General features: G+C 49.4%; 1 protein-coding gene across 3 annotated transcripts; it reads right to left on the bottom strand.

The window, feature by feature from the left end:
* bcl9l (bcl9 like) lies at positions 1-16,732 on the bottom strand. 3 transcript variants are annotated; one of them, XM_062472318.1, is made up of 9 exons: positions 16,374-16,732; positions 8,447-8,525; positions 7,640-8,029; positions 6,010-6,132; positions 5,341-5,515; positions 5,008-5,092; positions 2,314-4,717; positions 1,887-2,141; positions 1-1,758 (listed from the first exon to the last, which is right to left on the bottom strand). In XM_062472318.1, exons 3-9 carry the CDS (start codon positions 7,947-7,949, stop codon positions 563-565), a joined length of 4,548 nt encoding a protein of 1,515 aa, XP_062328302.1. In that variant the 5' UTR covers positions 7,950-8,029; positions 8,447-8,525; positions 16,374-16,732; the 3' UTR covers positions 1-562. The 3 variants fall into 3 exon arrangements, with proteins under 3 accessions (XP_062328302.1, XP_062328299.1, XP_062328300.1); XM_062472315.1 differs by having other exon boundaries at positions 2-1,758; positions 6,010-6,135; XM_062472316.1 differs by having other exon boundaries at positions 2-1,758; positions 6,010-6,135; positions 7,640-8,026.
* Positions 16,733-17,674: the final 942 nt, after the last annotated feature.

The following is a 17,674-nucleotide window of genomic DNA, read 5'->3' as shown; positions in this document are numbered from 1 at the left end:
TTATTACCTTATTCTGATTTTCTCACAGACCAGTGTTGTGGCACATGACTGTTGTAATAAACAGTAAAAAAAATATATATAATAAATGAGACCAACGCTATTATATGGATAGACTTTGAAGTATTATTCTTTTTTAGACTTATATTAAAACAGTTATACAGAACAATTGCAAACAATCACAAATTGCAACTTATATACAGCAACTATATATTATATATATATATATTTTTCTTTGCACAACAGTTTGGTAGTCGGAGAGAATATTCCATGATATTAAAACAAATAGAAATTCAAGAGGCACTCCACTCTCCCCCTCACCTCTGCCAAAACAAATACACGCATCTGTGAAATATACATATTTTACAGACATTTTAGAAAATGGCTTCAGATTTGTTATTGAACCGCGTGCCGGTGTCTTTAATATTCTTTTTATCAGTCGTTCTCCAAAATGGGAAGACTATTACCGATATTTTTGACAATTGCAGGAATAACAACATTAATGAAAACATAATGGAAAAACAACCTATTGAAAATAAGGTTTTTACAGCTTTAGAGAGTTGAATCAGAAAGGCATGTTCGCCATACTTCCAGGACCATAACCTATGGGACTGTCCAGGGACATACCCCTTTGTCTAAGTGACTGGGGGCCCATCATACCAGACTGTGGGTGTGGGGGGCCCATCATAGGGCCCTGGGGAGACATAAGAGGCCCCTGAGGACCAAAGGGGTCTCCTGGTAGGGACATACCTCTCTGCTTTGCCTGCATCATCATCAGGTTTTGCTGGGCCATCAGGTTGTGTGGGTGCTGTTGTGGGGCCATCATAGCTGGATGTGGGTGGGAGGGGTGGTGTAGAAGGCTGTTAGCCATCATGGCCTGTGGCTGCTGCTGATGGTGCTGCTGCTGTAGCTGCTGCTGCATGCCTGTCCTACCCATCATATGTCCCGGGGGGCACATGGGGCCCATGCCCCCGCCCGACACCATGCCTCTGGAGCCTCCCTGAGGCATGCCCATGCCCTGGCGCATCCCACAGTGAGAGGGGTGGGGGGGTAGCTGTTGCTCTGCCATCATGTTCTGGAGATTAGCAATGTGTGGGTTGGAGGAGGGTGCGCTGCTGTGTGGAGGGCCAGAGGAGAGCTGTTTAAGGAGCTGCTGTGGGGGAGGCTGCTGGGATGGGGGACCCTGGTGGGGGTTTTGCTGGGACTCGCTCTTAGGGAAATACTGCAGGGTGCTACTGGGCTTGTCGGAAGGAATGATTCGGGACAGATCGAACTCTGGGATGCCAGTGTGGCTTGGCCGGATGACCTCACTCAGGTCCGGCCCATCCCCAATGGACATGGGTGCGAAAGAGTCAGAGGGGTGAGGCTGGCGCTGGTGGGACATCCCCTTGCTGAGCAAATGGAGCTGCTGTGGTGGAAGAATGTCTTCGTTGGGCTGAGAGAACTGTGGGGGCATGCCACCGATGGGGGAGTGCATGGGTCCATGGGAGGGATGCTGCATGCGAGGGAAGCCGCCCATCTGGTTCTGAGGGTGCATCGGTGAGATATTGCAGGGCCCCATTCCGTCTGGGGGTCCTCCGCCCATCATGGCAGGGTTCATGCCAGACATCCCCATGGAGTTGGGGGAGCCCAGCATAGGTCCAGAGGGGTCGTGGCTGAGCTGGGGCTGGAGCACCATTCCCATGGGGCTTTGGGGCCCACTGTGTGGCCCCATTGACCCCTGGGAGAGAAGCATCTGAGCCTGGTGGTTCCCCATGTTACCTGGGGGAGGAAATGGGGGCAGTTTTAGGTGTAAAGCTATTATAGTATACACTAGGACAGATCAACATCTAACCACTCAACTGTTGTAAGAAATCTGCACCACTTTAGGAATGAGGTGTTCACCATACCGCCAATGTTGACGCCAGACAGAAGAGGGCGATCGGGAAGCATCTCGTCGTCGGACGTGGCGATGGTTTTGATGGCGTCGTGGTAAAGAGGGGTGGAGCTGGGCATGGCGTACTTGGACATCTGAGACATGATCAGGGACAGGGGATTCTGGGAGGGAGGGTTGTCTGGAGAAGAAGTGAAAGGCATGCTGGGATTCATGGAGCCTGGCTGGCTGATGGGGGTGGAGTTAGAACTCCTGGGGGGCAGTGAGGGGCCTGTTGAGAAACAAACACCAGTCACATAAACATGTCCTCATTGAGGAAGACGTTGTAAGCAGTGTGCGACACTACACCGAACATTGGGTGGAGTGAAGGCATCCTGTTTGTTTAGTCTAGTGTTTAATACGTACAGAGCCCATATCCCCCCCCCCCCCTCCCAAAAACCTACCTGTCTCTGTGGAGCTGCTTCCTCCATTACCCTTTCCACTGGTTGGTCCACCTGGACTTGGAAGAGTAGTTTTGGGAGAGGACGTCCAACCAGGAGAGGCCACGGGCATGGCCGGGGATTTGAGCTGTCTGGGGGAGCCCGCTGGGGAGCGCAGCCCCAGAGTGGAGCCTCCCCCCATCACCTGAGGAGACTTCATGGAGGAGGACGATGGAGTGCCTCCACCAGAGACGGCTGGCAGCGGAGGATGAGTCCCAGTAGAGGAGATCTGAGAGGGGGACTTGAGGCCCGGGGCAGAGGGGGAGGGAAGGAGAGGCGAAGGCTCCTGGCTCAGGGACGGCGACTTGAGCTGATGGGGAGGGGGCATGGCTGGGGACACCATGGGGTTGACGTTGATTGACAGGTCAGAGGGATGGCGAGAGCCCAGGTCCGCACCCCTGGGGCCTCCACCCATTGGCATGTGACTGAGCCGTGATGTCCCCCCCATCTGATTGGGCCCTTGCTGGTCAGGCCCAAACATCTCTGGCCCAGGCTGCTGAAGGTACCCCCCCTCCACCTGGCCCCCAGAGAATGAGCCCTGGTTTGGGAATTGAAGGGGGCCATCAGGTCCTTGGATCATTCCTTTATTCCCTCCCCTCCCATTCTGTGAAGCCCTGATTCGTGAAATGTCCTCATGGCTCAACATCTCCCCTAAAGACCCTCCACGCAGCCTCTGAACCAGCATCATCTGCTGCTGAGAACTCATCTGAGGGTTCATGTTCATATTAACGTTCATATTCAGCTGGCTCCCAAGAGGGGAGTCGACTAGGTCCCTCATCTGAGGCCCGCCCCCTCCTCCAGGGGAACCCACCATCTCCCGTGAGCCCGGGAAGTCCATGGGTTCACCCCTGGAGGGAGGACCTCTGCCCATGCCCATGTTGGGAAACCCTGGGTCCATCAGCCTGGGCCCAAGCCCTCCCTGCTGATGATGATGCTGCTGCTGCTGCTGCTTGGCCAGCCGGTCCAGCTCCAGCCTGTGCAGGCCCTGCAGCTGACGCTTCTCCATGATGCGGAACATCTCTTCCCGGGTGAGAAGGCGCTCGGGGTCCCCCTGCATGTGCTGAGGGTTTCCACCCGGCCCACCAGGAGGATAGCAGCCGTGAAACGGACCCCCACCACCCATATTAGGGGGCATGTCCTCTATCCAGACCATTCCTGGTCTGGGGGGCCTCTGAGGGCCCAAACCCTCCATTGACAAAACACCTCCAGGGCTACCAGGGAAGCCCCCGCCTCCAGACGGCCCTCTCTGCATTTGGGCCAGGAATCTGGGGCCCCTGGGCCCTTCTTGGTGCATGTCTATCATGCGAACGTTACCCCCCATTCCACCCCCCATCATAGGTCCAGGGCCCCATTGTTGCTCTCCAGGCTTGCTATGGTAAGGGGGAGGGGGTCCTCTCATCATCATAGGGGGTCCTCCCTGCATTCCCATCTCAGACATCATCCTGAAATGCTGTGGGTGGGTGTGGGGTTGGATCTCCTGCTGGCGCCTCTTCTCCTGGTAGTACTCCTCCTGGAGCTTCCTCCAGGCCATCTGCTCCGGGGTCAGGCCATCGGGCCCAAGCAATGGGCCCATGTCCAGGCCTGGGGAGGATAGGTGGTGGTGGGGGTGAGGTGGCATACCCTGGTGTGGACCCATCTGGGAGTCATCCATGGCCGGCCCTCCTCCCAGGTTCTGGGTCTGGGATATGATGGACTGCAGGGGCTCTTCATACTTCTTCATCCCACCCATAGGTGGCATGCCTGAAGGCAGGATATTGCTGCTGTTGCAGTTGCCAGCATTATTGGTACCAGTGTCCCCTTCCTCTATAGTACCGCTGCCCTCAGAGTTATTGTTCAGGTTGGCGTTGTTGTTAGGGCCCCCGGGTTCTCCAGGGGCTCCTCCAGGCCCGCTGCGTAGCAGCAGCCTCTCTATGTCCCTCAGGGTCTGCAGAGAGCGCTCCCGGTGCTCCAGCTGCTCTTTAGACAGGCCGTCCGTGTTCACCGGGCCCCCTCTCTGTCCTGGGTCTCCCTGCAGGTGGGCTGAGAGGACAGACGGACTACCCGAGGGGGAGATGCCTTCCCCGGGGTTGGGCATCCCCCCTGGCCCCTCTGGGGCCGGGCCTGGAGGGGTGGCCGTGCTGCAGGAGGGCTTATGGGGAACGACACTGGAGTTATTGCTGGAGGCTCCGCCAGGTCTGCTTTGGGAAACCTCCCCATCCGGGTGGCCTGTTGAAGATGGGGTCCCTGCCGGCTGCAGGTGGCCCCCTACACCCCCCCCCACAGAAGCGGGCCTCGGGGTCCCACTTTGAGACTTGGGGGTACCCATAGGAGGGGTGCTGCTGGAGCTCATCTGCTCCGACAGGCTGGGCAGTTTCCCTGACGGAGGACCCTGACAGACGAGATGGAGAGGAAGATAGAACCATGAGGAGGAGAAGTCATCACACAGGAGAAAAACAGCCTGCTTGAGCGATCACATTGTTCTCTTCACTTCACAAGTGGGTGTTAAAAAACAGGAACAAAGAGAGAGTACGCAAATGGTTAAACAAATACAGTGAAACATCCCCACAAGCATCTGCAGCTGGAGTCAGCGAGGACGCACTTTCAGTCGGCTATATATATCTATTGCAAGCCGAGTACTGTTTGTCTGTGCGCATGCACACGCGTGTTATGTAGTCGAACCTGCTCCAGCTTGGCGCGGGGGACGTTCTGCTGGTGGAACAGGAGGATGGAGTCAGAGTGGCCGTGCATCACGGCCTCGGCGGCGCTGGTGGAACAAGGGGAGAGCACAGGGGGGTTACACAGCACCGCTTCCCTACCAACAGACTCACCCGTGGCCCACGAAATAGAAATGAGCAAGACAAATCACATTCTGATGACGTTAAGAAACCATGATGAAACAACCTTGACGCTAAGGAAACGAATAGAGGCCATGGCGTACAGCAAATACTAGTATTGTATGGCTTTGTGACAAGAGGAAACGTTGTGCTGGGAGTAGGGGTGGGGGTTCCTCACCTGTTGGCTAGGCTGGTAGTGAAGACGTACACCACTTGCTGGGAAGGTCTGGGCAGCTCGGAGCGCACGCCTGGCCCCTGACCCCGTCCCAGGGCCGGGCCCCCGGGGTCCGACATGGCCCCGGCTGTGGAGGGACCGGAGAGGCTCTGGATGGGTCCGACCATCCCTCGCTCCCCTGGGAGAAAACAACACCAACACTCAGCTCGTGTGGACGGCACGAACGGTGGAAAAACAATATGTCCTGCCCTTCTGCAAACACTAGAGGGAGCCAACACACATGGAAAAGGCTCCGTCAAGGTTCCTGACCAATCTAGCTGACATCACGTCATCCGATTGCTTCACTAAATGCAACAGGTAGTCGTTACTGCATTCAACTGTAAATCTATTCCATCCTAAAACCGCACTTATACAAGTGTTTAACTAGTGGGGTGGCAGTTTACAACAGTAGCAGTGATTGGAGTGCCATGGTAGGGAGGGTGCTACAAGTGGCTGTAGTGCTCAGTGGAGATTGCAAGTTGACTTGACCCGCTGTAAAGCAAAACAAGCTTTAAAACGGCAGTCCATCCATCCCTCAACTGGATGGACTACATTTAAAGGAATGGAAATGAAAGCGGGACGGCCTAGAGACGGTTGTGAGGTCCGATGCTGCTCAGCTCCTGGAGGACTCACGGATGATGGCGGGGTGTGGTTTGTCCTCGTCCTCCTCAGTGTCGGGCCCAGAGCACCACTCATCCCCACTGTACGGCTGTTTCTTCTCCAGGACGCAGCGCCGCTTACTGCGCATAACACCCTCTGCTGAAGAGGACACACACACAGACACACACAGGATATGACTAATAGAAGTCGGTTGAAAGCAGTCACAAATGCCAACACACAACACCAATTCAGCAGTAATCCTTCAAGTACCGTATGGAAAGCTGTCTATTATCCTTTAACCTTGGCTAGCAGACGAAACGCTGTGAGGGTGGAGGGGGGCAGGCGGTCAGGTCTTTAGTTGGTACACACAATCTACAACGCAGAGGCCAACTGCAGACCTGACCTTTTCTGCATCCTCCTTTGATCCCAGCAGACACTGGTTTATGTAAAGAGTTGACTCGTTCTCTTGCTCGCCCTTGCTCACTCCCTTTCACTCATCTTCCACCCGCCCCCCCTTCCCCTCTTTTTCGCTGGTTTACATTCACTTCCTTCATTGTCCCCGTCCAGGTGTGCTGTTGGAGTGGTTAGGTAGTGGGAGGATGACTTGCATTTCATTTGAATGCATTTCCCCCCGCCCCCCCACCCTCTCCTCTCCTCTGGACAGAAATGAGATCACAAGGAGAGAGAGAGGGGGAGTGAGACGGGACGAGGGAAGAGAGAATGAAGCCGGAGGTTTCCCTTCAAAGGACCCACCCCATCTTTCATTCTCTCCCGCCTCTCAGCTTCTGTTATTCTTTGTGTAGTAACCACGCCCATCCCTCTCAGCAACTCAAGGTGCTTGTGCCCATGTGTGCGTGTGTGGTTCTGTTTGTGTGCGTGTTTACGTTTGGAGTGGGTTGCATTGTTACAGGAAGCCCAGATGACTCAGTTTCACAAAATCCTATTACCGCCCCATTATTTGCGGACTACCTCCGCCAGTCAGGCCTTTGAACGTACCGTATAAAAAGCATCATGCAAATAAGAACAGCACATACCCAAAACAAATGCAAATGAAAGTCCAGTTTACACCCTTCAGTCAAAGACAATCCTAACTTACTATTCACACACACTGCCTCTGACACAAATTCACACACACCGACACAAGCTCTGAGGAACTATGTGCAGAAGCATCCGATATCTTGTCTGTGTGCCATATGAACACAATCGGCTCCCCAGCCACCCTGGGCTCTGCTCTCCTCTTTGCCTGGCTCGTCCTTTCACCTTTGCAGAAAACCCCAGAAGCTCTTCCCCCTCACTGTCGTCACTGCAGCTACATCCCACACCAACACAAGTTGGGGGGGGGGGGGGGATTTTTTTGACGCCTCAAACAAAAAGGTCAGGGCTTTTCAGAGTGAGTATAAAAACACGTTATTCAGTCCTCCCGAGTCCACTGGCTTCCTGCTGGGGGTGGTGTGCGCTGATACGTCATTTTGGTATTTCTGGTAAAGATCAGAGTGATAGGAAGCTACAGGAAGTGTCGCCGCACACACTGGATGGAATGTAGCTAGCTGCTTCTCTGGCCCTAACATGCCCCTAACAGGCTTCTGTGTGTGTGTGTGTGTGTGTGTGTGTGTGTGTGTGTGTGTGTGTGTGTGTGTGTGTGTGTGTGTGTGTGTGTGACTACCTTTGGAATCAGGCTCCATGACTGGGGTGATGGCATCTCTCTGCTCTCCAGAGTCAATAGACACGCTCCTCTCCCGTTTGGTCTTGGCTTTCAGCATCCCGCCCCCAGCACTCACCGACTGGCTGATGCTCTTCAGCACAGGGTTGCCAGGAGGAATCTGATTGGTTTTCACTCCATGGTTTCCCACCCCCAGGCCCTTGGACCCCAGGTTGCTGGCAGCTCCCTGCTGCTGAGTTACATTTGGGATCTTGGATTGGCCATCGCTGGTCGCTTGCTTGCCATGATTGGACAGTTTATTGTCGGGGTGCATTTGGTTTGCTGATTGTGAAAGTCTCAGGCCGGGGCACGGACGCTATCAGTCTGTGGAGCTCACACTTCTCACCCACACTGCTGAGGACAGAAGGAGGAGACAAGCCTCACCGAGGAGAACAAAAGCAGCTTCTCCAAACCGACGCCCCCCCCAATCAGGCTTCTGGTCAAGAGTTATTATGGGTCAAAGGGTCATAGGTGATTCGATTTCCAACACATTTAGCGGCTAGGTTTGATTTGGGGGTGGACGTCATCTACATAGCAACACAGATACAAATAATTAGCATGCAGAAGGTGTCCTGGTTCATTTATCCCAGCTGCCATCATTTGTCTGAATGATTGCCACATTTCATTATTAAGCTGAGCAGGGTAGGCAATTATGTGCTACTGAAGAGACCTAAACAGTGTGACATGGAGCAAGAAACAAGTGGTCCTCAGCTCTTTAACAGTGGTGGTGATGATGATGGCCACCAGTATGGTTGGGCCTAGTCCACTTACCTCAGCCAAACACTTTGCTGACACACTGGGACATTCTGCTGTGCTGCTCTCTAGGACTCTTCACTGAACGCCCACTGACCTGGGAGACAGGAGAGAGGCAGGAGAGAGAGAGAAGCAGAAGAGAGAGAGAGAGAGCGGAGGTGTCAGGAGGAAAACTGTCGGTCTATGAGAGCATATCAAAAAGTGAACACAGCCACTGGGGGTCATGGCTGACCCAGACAGTACTCATCACCTCTGGGTCAGCCTTTGCTTCCTGAGTGAGAAAGACAGATTGGGGGAGGGGGAGAGGTGAAAGGGGTGGGTGAGAGGATGAAGCCAAAGAGGAACTGTCTAGTCCAACTGTAACTGTCCCTTTAAGAGCCAGCCAGTGAAAGGAGAGAGGTTGAGCAAGGGGGTGGGGCCTCCTGCTCTGGATCTCCACTCCCAAGCAGCTTGCAAACCACAAAAACTCCACCACACATTCCACAAAATTATCTCACACTGGCCTACCTTTTGCTTGCCCATGTCCTTCACTCACTTTTTCAAAATGGCCAAGACATACATCCACTAGCTTAGGTCATTCATGCAATACTAGGAATAGGGCTACACTGCAGGGCCCACTCATTCCAGATAGCCGTTCATTTAGCATACTCTTGATATCAAATGCATCGTAATGTGGTTATCAAGTTATTGCAGAATGAACCATAATAACCCCAAATGATAGAACCTGGATGAGTGTGACCTGAGAGGCCTGCAGAGTCGACCAACACAAGGAGGCCCACACCTCGGTGGCGTGCCTAGCCAGGCCCCAGAGACCCTGCCAGGGACATGGTGAACCCACCCTGCTGGATTTAGTTACCACCTCCAGAACAGAGAGGAAGGAGGGGACCCAGGGCTCAGGACCCAGAACACACTGGAATCCACAACAGGATTTCCATTATGGGTTCAAGTCCATGACTGCCAGATCATGCCCTTATAACACCTGCCTGCGGCTATAACCTCCTTGTGAGTTTGTACAAAGGATCTACAAAAGTGTAGGTTTTATTTATTAATAGGAGTTCCCATGTTGCCCAACTCTTATAGGCTTGCGTGCTGAGAAAAATCCTGTATATTTCATCACTGTTTACACAGCTTTCAACAAGACACCACAGGACACCACAAACCTGTTGGATAAGAAGTAGCCTACATGAGTAGACAACACACACACGCACACACACCACCTTAGTCCACATTCTCAGTACCAGGTTGCATCAATGGTCAACCAAAATAACCAGTTACCACTGTTTCCTCCTGACATATGTAGGTTAAGGAAGTACGGCGGAAAAAAGGCATAAAACCACTCCCAACTCCCAACCACTACCAACCTTTCTGCTTTGTTTTGGACCATTTTCGATTGTTGGCTTAAGCTCCAACCACAGAGCCCAAGCGGCCCATTCCCGTTCCCAAAGCCTTTCGTACCACTCACCTTAACAGCGATGGTAAACACACACCCACAATTAGTCATTAACCAACATCGGCTTGGTCAACGTCAACACAGAGCTGCGCTTTGTTCACAGACTGAAGACTCCATCAGTCATTAACCAAGAGAGGACAGAATAAAGATCACGTCAGTCTTCTGACTGACTCACCTAAAAAAGGACAGTACAGTATACAGAGCCCCTACCTCCCCTTAGAAAAATATGTTTCATTGTAAATGAATATTGGTTTTAAATGTACCGGGTATGAAATATGTTTACAAGTGACTATGGGTAACTATCCATGGCAATTCAAGGAAATAAATGATAACTGTAAATATAGGCCTTATTTCTCTAACTATTCAGATAACTGGTCAATCATACTCCTCCATAATGACTACCGGTAAGTCATGGTTCAGACATCACTTTCGCTTATCTCCATTTTGGCAATACAGATTTGTAAAAATCAGGAGAGGTACCTAATAAATGCTGAACCGTCAAACATTTTGAGACAGTTTGCGTAGAAAAGTTCAGGAAGCTGAATATTTGACAGGAAGTGTTCCAACCATTCACATCTAAGCCCTTTTTAATACAGTCGAGAGACCAGACAAAAAAACATATCACTTATGTTGAGTCCACACATACGATTACTGTGTCATACACACAGGGCTGTGATTGTGAAACGACAAAACACAGGGAATTAGGAGGGAACTCGTTCTGTAACTGTGCTTTCAGAAAAGGTTCTCTCCTTTGATGTTTGACATTTTGGAAGGTTTGAGAATAAATCGAATTGGGACACAACCTATTAGAAAGGAAAGAGAATAATTTACTGAGTTTGAACATGTGCAACGCTTTTTTGTTTACCACATTCACAAAGAATGCATACAAGTAGATGAGATTCCCTAAACTTAGATTACACTTTTCATAAAGATGCTATAGGCCTATCGAAAGATAAATCAATACTTGAAATACAACAGTTTGAAGTGAATAACAGTTGAATGTTGCGTTTTCCTGACTAAACTAAATTGCACCACTTACAAAATGCGCATTGTTCTGAAGGAGAAAAGAAGATTGGACGACTGGAAAGTCAGTCTAGGAAAGCTAAACATTTAAAAACGACACCAATCACAGCATAACAACATTGTGGTAAGAAATATTCACCCTGCAGTTTGAACATGGTTTATTTGCTAGGATTAAAATAATTGCGTTGCCTCTTTAACTAATGGCTCGGTTGAATTTACTCAGGCATTTCTCCTTGCTGTGGGAAAAGCTGATCTGCCGTCTTTGAACATGTCCAGTACGGAGATTCAATAGCAAACCTGGGTGTCTGCTTTCTATGTTGCTCCCTGGGGCAACAGCAGGATGTAGACAGATCAGAACATGGGAACGGTGTCTATATGTCTGTATGTCTCTGTGTGTAAAGCGAGACAGAGAGAGAGACAGAGAGAGAGACAGAGAGGGGGGGGGGGGAGAGAGCCCCTGTTTAGTCCCACAGTGAAGCGAGAGAGACAGAGAGAGAGACAGAGAGAGAGAGGGGGGGGGGGGGGGGGGGAGAGCCCCTGTTTAGTCCCACAGTGGATCACACAGTAGTGCTCAGTATTTTTAGAGAGCAAGGGGGGTATTTATAGGCCAGCAGTCCCCTGGGAAGCCAGGCAGCAGGAGGAGAGGGAGGAAAAGCCAAGGCCCAGGCCAGGAGGGAAGACACGGGGGGCACAGAGCTGCTTTGTGGCCTGGGACGGGTGAACACTGAGGCCAGAGTGTTTTAATTGTGATGAATGGGAGCAGAACGTTTATGACGCAGTAGCGCACACACAAACACAGAGATGCACAGTTGGGACTTGATGACATTGGCGGGCTTAACAAACTGCATTTGAGCATGGCGCCACCTGTAATGTGGACTCATGGGGTTGGCGGTGGGATGAACATGCAGGGCCAGTGTGTGTCCTCTGGGCCGGGGCTAGACAAGGCCCTGGCCGGCTCAATCCTGCCTGTTTGTTTCCAAAACAAGATCCTCAGTAAGGCAGGCTGCGCTGACATGTAACCTTGTGGGAGGTTGCCCTGAATTTTAACTTGCAGCACAATCGAGGCGGTTTCCTTGTTGGAGCACTATTTTTAAAGCATACTCTCTGAAAGATGGCTCTCGAAGTATGATGGAGCAAAACATGTTGCACCTTGTCTGACCTACCTTCTCCCAAGTTCCACTAAACTCGTATTGGAGTCAAGGGTGGGTCACAGGTAAGTAGGCTAGTATTCCTTAAAAAGTGCAATAAAAATGTAAATTACTGAACTTTTGCACCCAAGCCATTTTGGTCAAAGGTCTGTAGGAATGCTCTTGAGCCTTTTCAGAGCATCACCTGAAAGGGACACCTTTGAACTTTTCCTTTCAGATGACACTGAAAAACAGGGGAGACTGAGTTGTGACACAATAATACATCCTAGACCCACCCCCAAAAATTGCAGTATTCCAGCTTTCAGGGTCCCTTCAATATTTAGGGCCCTAGCCCACAATAATTTGTTGCAGCCAAGAACAAGTTCTGGATTTGATTGCAGCTGTAATAGAGTAGAATACAGTTGCCCTACAATACATTCAACACGTAGCTAGGTGATGCCCTTCCCGTCATTAGGCTATGCCTGCTAGAAGTGGAATGAGTAGACCAAGAAGGTAATACAGGTGACCTCATTGTCACCTCCTGTTTTGGTTGTTAACCCCAACATGAGTCAAAGTTCCGCCAACACCATAGCTAAAAAAAAAAACACTTCTCGGTGTCCTGATAACAAACGTGACTGTCACCGTAGGAGACGCAGTAGCTTGTAACTCAACCTGACACCTGAGGACGGAAGACTTTATCTCCTCGCTCTACAGTGTGCTTCATTCACCCATTCACTCTACTCTTATTGGGCTGAAGTGGTTACAACTTCACCCAGATTCTAAACCGTCTCCATAAAATGTTCAGTTATCGGCAGAGTGGCACTGCAAACACCAGCCAATCAGCATGCTCTGTTAAGATATAAAAAGACAGGTAGACCAATACTAAATGAAGTAGAGGTTGAACCATGTGTTTTAATTTGACCAATGTCCATACATGCACAATTTGACCCTGAGAAGTAGGGTAAAACGAACAGTGATCAATCTGGTTCATTATGCTACGACACAGCCCTGCTCCTTCAAATTATTTTCTCAACGCCAACCCCCCATACCTTTCTCAATCACACTCTTGTTCTTCCCTTATAACATGCGGTTTGTTTTCCAGCAGCTTGTTGTCGTGGGAGTGCGACGGCCTGTGAGCTGGGTTACTGCAGGTCAGCACTGTGTAATGTACAAACCATGAGCTCCATCTCTCCCTCCCTCTCTCTTTCTCCCTCTCTCCCTCTCTATGCCACTGGATGCTGGACAAAATGAGGGGCTGGTTTCCTTTATTCTCACTCAGTATGAGGACGCCGCCTGACCCCTGGTTTCCTGCAACCGGTGTGTTGGCACAGAAAGAATGTGTACTCAACTCTGTGTCCTCCATATTGAAGAAGTTCTCAGAGAATTATCTCCAGCCGTCTGCCATCAGCACCCAAGGGGGGGGGGTGCAATGCATTGTGGGAGAGTACACAGGTGACGGCCAAGAAATCAACCCAATGGGGGCGTTGAAGCAGGTTGCTGTGGCAACAAAACATGGCATGGGTCTGAGTAAATATAGGCTAAGCAGTAGGAGATGAGAGGACACAGAAATGACTGTCAGAATGAGACCTGAGATAAAAAAACATGAGATATGATCTACCACACTTGTTGAGGGTATGCTCAAATGAAACCGACACAAAAAAAAAAAAGATGTGGGAACAGAGGAATGAGACATCTGATGTTTCAGAGCATAAAGAGCTGGCAGATCCCAGAGAGAAATGGATAGAACAGAGTTGTGTAAGCAATGACAAACAGCCTGTAGTCACAGGTTTGAGGGAGGGATCCCATAATGAACGCTGCACTGGAGTCACATTAGTAACATACCAACATAAAGGTGCCGTGAGTGGTGGAACGCAGTCTGCTTGATGCTTTGTATTTCTGAGAAAGGTATACAGAATAGGTATAGAAGCCACGCTCACAAGCGGAATCTCTTGTACTGGCTGGGAGTCTTCAGGTGACCCCACAGAGAAAGAGGGCGCTGAAGAGGTTCTGACAGACTGAAAATGAAGCTTAAAAGACTGCAGTCATCCACTCCCAGGCTTCCCCTACACGCGGGGAACGAGGAATCGCAGGGCTCGGTTTGCACTGAGGGTCAAGGGTTGTATCTTTTCCAACACATTCTGGGAAGGGAGCCAACTAGAGCAAGGAAAAAGCCCAAAATGCAGCCGCAGTACAGACAGAAGGGAGACAGTTTGACACAGAAGGAGTGTGTGTGTGGGGGTGGGGAGGGGTGGGGAGGGGAGGGAGTACTGATGGATAGAGGCCATTCTGTGTGTGAGAGGAACTAAACAGGGGGGCTATTCGTACAAAAAAAAATTGAGGATGGAGAGACATGGCAGTGCGAAGTTGGGGACAGAAAATAAACGGTGAGGCAGAAGGACTGTACATTCTTATTGGATGTGTTCGTGCGTGTCAGTAAACCATGCTGTATGCAATTTCCGATAAACCATAGGCCTACCGTTTACACTTACTCGAGTGTCTCTGCTCTGATGCCTCGTGTACTCTGCTTGGTGGAAACCTTCTCGATATCACATTATTCTTTCATAGCTCAGCTAAGCAATGCTGCTTGTAACTCACCCCAATGCTCTCAGATCACCTAACCAGATAAGAAACAGTGTCAGCAGCACACCAAATCTGCACTGGAGTTGTCGCTTCGGATGACCATGTAGTGTCCGTCATTGATAGTCAAATGTTCTTGGGTTATTTATTCAAATGAAGTTTCATTCTGAGCATCCAATTGTGACGACCTGTCATGTCTGTTGACGTTCAGAGCTTTGTTTCGCTTTTACGCTACTTGAATTTCAGAACTGCATACTACTAATACTGCTGGGAGCATCCACTAATACCCCTGTATAAGCCCAATTACTGATCATACAACCAGTAGCCTTCGAACTACACTGTACTTGAGGCACAGAGAGCACCAAATAAAAGTAACCTCCGAAGAACTGTAGGGTTACATTTCAGATGGCAAGATGCCTATGCTCACTATATCCCTCAGCATGTACAGAAGCTTACTGGAACAGAAGGGGGAATGCATCAGGTTAAGTTTCAATACAAGACTGGTAAAGGAATAGCGTAGGCTGTTGCACAAGCAACTGTTCTATTGGTTGTGGAAGCATCAATGGCCAAACTGAATCCAAGAGTGACAGAGCATGATGATCTAAACAACTAAAGTTGAAAACAATAAGGTCTGAGGTGTTGAGTTTGTAGGCTACTCAGCGGTAACACACAGTGGGCTGTAGGCAGCTCTAAAAAGACAATCCGGATCAAGTTTCAAACTCTGTTCTGCACTATATATAGCTCGGTAGGATATCTCTCTCACACACACACACACACACACACTGCTGACTGACTGATGGAAAATTATGCTGTCTTACCAGTGGGTCAAAGTGCAGCTTATCACACAATATTGAATCACATATTTGGTTTCAAATGGTAAAGTGGTGGTAGTCAAAACCATGAGCAGTAGACACTAAAACATTTTAAATGCCAAATCAACATGAATGTGGACACATCTATACTTGAATCAGGTCACCATAACACAACCCATTTCTTTGGCCACTAGTGACCAAGTCTCAATAGGTCTAGCTTTATGACATGGGTTTTTAATGTTCTCAACTGGCATATATATTTTCTGTATTTTGGGTCGTATGCCACGGTCCTTTAACAGGGAAAAATTAATGCAGGAAAACATACGCTCGTTGTCCCGCACCCAACCATTGAATGACATGTGAACTGCAAGACGCGTTATTAACGTTGGAATAAAGCGTATGAAGTTGGCCAAAGGAACTATCACGTGCCTAATGGCATGGCGAGCTCTCGGCTACCTTGTCACTAGCCAGTCCCAACATACCTGGTTGAAATGTAGCCAGATATGCTATCTAGCCAACTAGCCTGCTAGCAACTAAGTTAGCTACAATAAATTTACCTGACCAGGTAGAAATGCAGTTTTAAAATGTGCATATTGTTTTGGCGAAACGGGTTCGCTAGGAAACGGCCATCACACGGAAAGGGCCCTAATCACCTCAGCCACACTGCTAAAACATTGTGATTGAGTGGCGTCTCGCTAACAGCTAACACACTAGCTAGCTAGCAATTAGCACTAGCTAGCTACCCAGCTGACGTTTCTCTTCTAAGACGCTAGCTAACTACACATCTGCACGGGGACCTACTGGATTGGAACTTAGTTTACATGTAGCTAGCACTTCTAGCTAATGATGGCAACGACAAAGAATACACAACTAAAAGTCAACTAATTATTATGAACGCTTAAAGCTACTGACACGCAGCCATTGACATTGTGGAAGAGGAGTTGTTCTCTACCTACCCCATTTGCTTAGAATATGAGGAGGCCGATGTCTGAGTGACGGCCAGCCGACATTCCCCGAAGTGTCCGCCACCGCTTGCTCCCTACCACTGCGCAAGATCCTCCCGATTTTAGCGACCAAGAAGGAGCTGGTGCAATTTCACGGTGGTCGGGTGAACGATAATCAACAAAACGTCGTTTTGAGCGCTCAAAGCTGAGGACGCGTCCTCGAGCAGACTGTGGTTCATGACTCTACGTTTTAAGATGTGGAAGGGCAGGAGGACGTTGCATTTAACGGCGCGAGTATATAGCACACTACCAGCCACTGACAATAACTGATGTGGCCACAGAGGCATCCGTGTATCATTGTGCTGATGATTATCCAAAGCTGCCACTAGTATACACACACACACGCACGCAAGCACACACACACAAACAAATGCGCGCGCACACTAATGGTCGTCAAGACATTAGAGTGCGCATTAGTTCAGCAGAATTTACTATTTAGAGTGAAATCTTTCAGAAACATGATGATGGCAAACAATACAATTTCACCAAAACTCGGGAATAATCAAAACATGTATTATATCACGTAATTTACTGTATTATTTTTTATTATTACTATCTCAATTCAGCTTTGAAAAAACGTATTGATCCATGAATATTCACTTGGGAACTGAACAACTAGTTGACACAGTCCGGTTTTTAATTGGGGTTAGTTAGGTTGAAGATAGCATTCTCACAGATTTGTCAGATGAGGACTCCCTCTGGTGGAGTGGGCTCTATAAGGCCCATCATAGGCTTCCTATATCAAACCGTCAAAACCATTAGGCTCCTGTAAGAAAGCAGTGTGATATAAACATTTTCATAATGTGTATACATGGCCACCTCGCAAAACGCTTGGTCTATGAAGAACAAAGGTCTTGCTCACAAATCTTGATAAAAAGCCACCAATACAGTCAAGCAAAGGGAATTTGTTTTCATCAATGGTTACGTAGAGCTCTTGATAATTCACAATGTATTTAATCTAGATTTGTTGAAATACACCTTACAATACACACATGATGTAATTGGGTACAACAGAGTAAAAGGAGATTAGTCACATGTAAATGAAAGACAATGACTTCGGTCGTTGGAGAAAAGCTCATTTTGTTCAGAGAAGAGAAGATCCATCATCTAAACAATCCCATTCCTTTTATCTCACATATCTAGTGTAGTGTTACACTTACCAGTGCCAAGTCCTGAGGAGAGAGCAGGGGGGAGGTGAGTTCATGTGGGTGAGAGTACTTGGGGATGGAAAAGAAAAACTTTGTGAGCAGGAG

The sequence above is a fragment of the Osmerus eperlanus genome, chromosome 11 (assembly GCF_963692335.1).
Source record: "Osmerus eperlanus chromosome 11, fOsmEpe2.1, whole genome shotgun sequence".
NCBI classification, from domain to species: domain Eukaryota; kingdom Metazoa; phylum Chordata; class Actinopteri; order Osmeriformes; family Osmeridae; genus Osmerus; species Osmerus eperlanus.
The sequence above is the reverse complement of the archived record's forward strand: the minus strand, read 5'-3'. Positions and strand labels throughout refer to the sequence as shown.

Coding starts and splice junctions, on each gene's coding strand:
- bcl9l (XM_062472315.1), bottom strand. CDS start 7,949: ATGCACCCCGACAATAAACTGTCCAATCATGGCAAGCAAGCGACCAGC. Junction 6,136..7,639: donor CATGGAGCCTGATTCCAAAG/GTAGTCACACAC, acceptor TGTCCTCTTCAG/CAGAGGGTGTTATGCGCAGT. Junction 5,093..5,340: donor ACTACCAGCCTAGCCAACAG/GTGAGGAACCCC, acceptor TTGTTCCACCAG/CGCCGCCGAGGCCGTGATGC.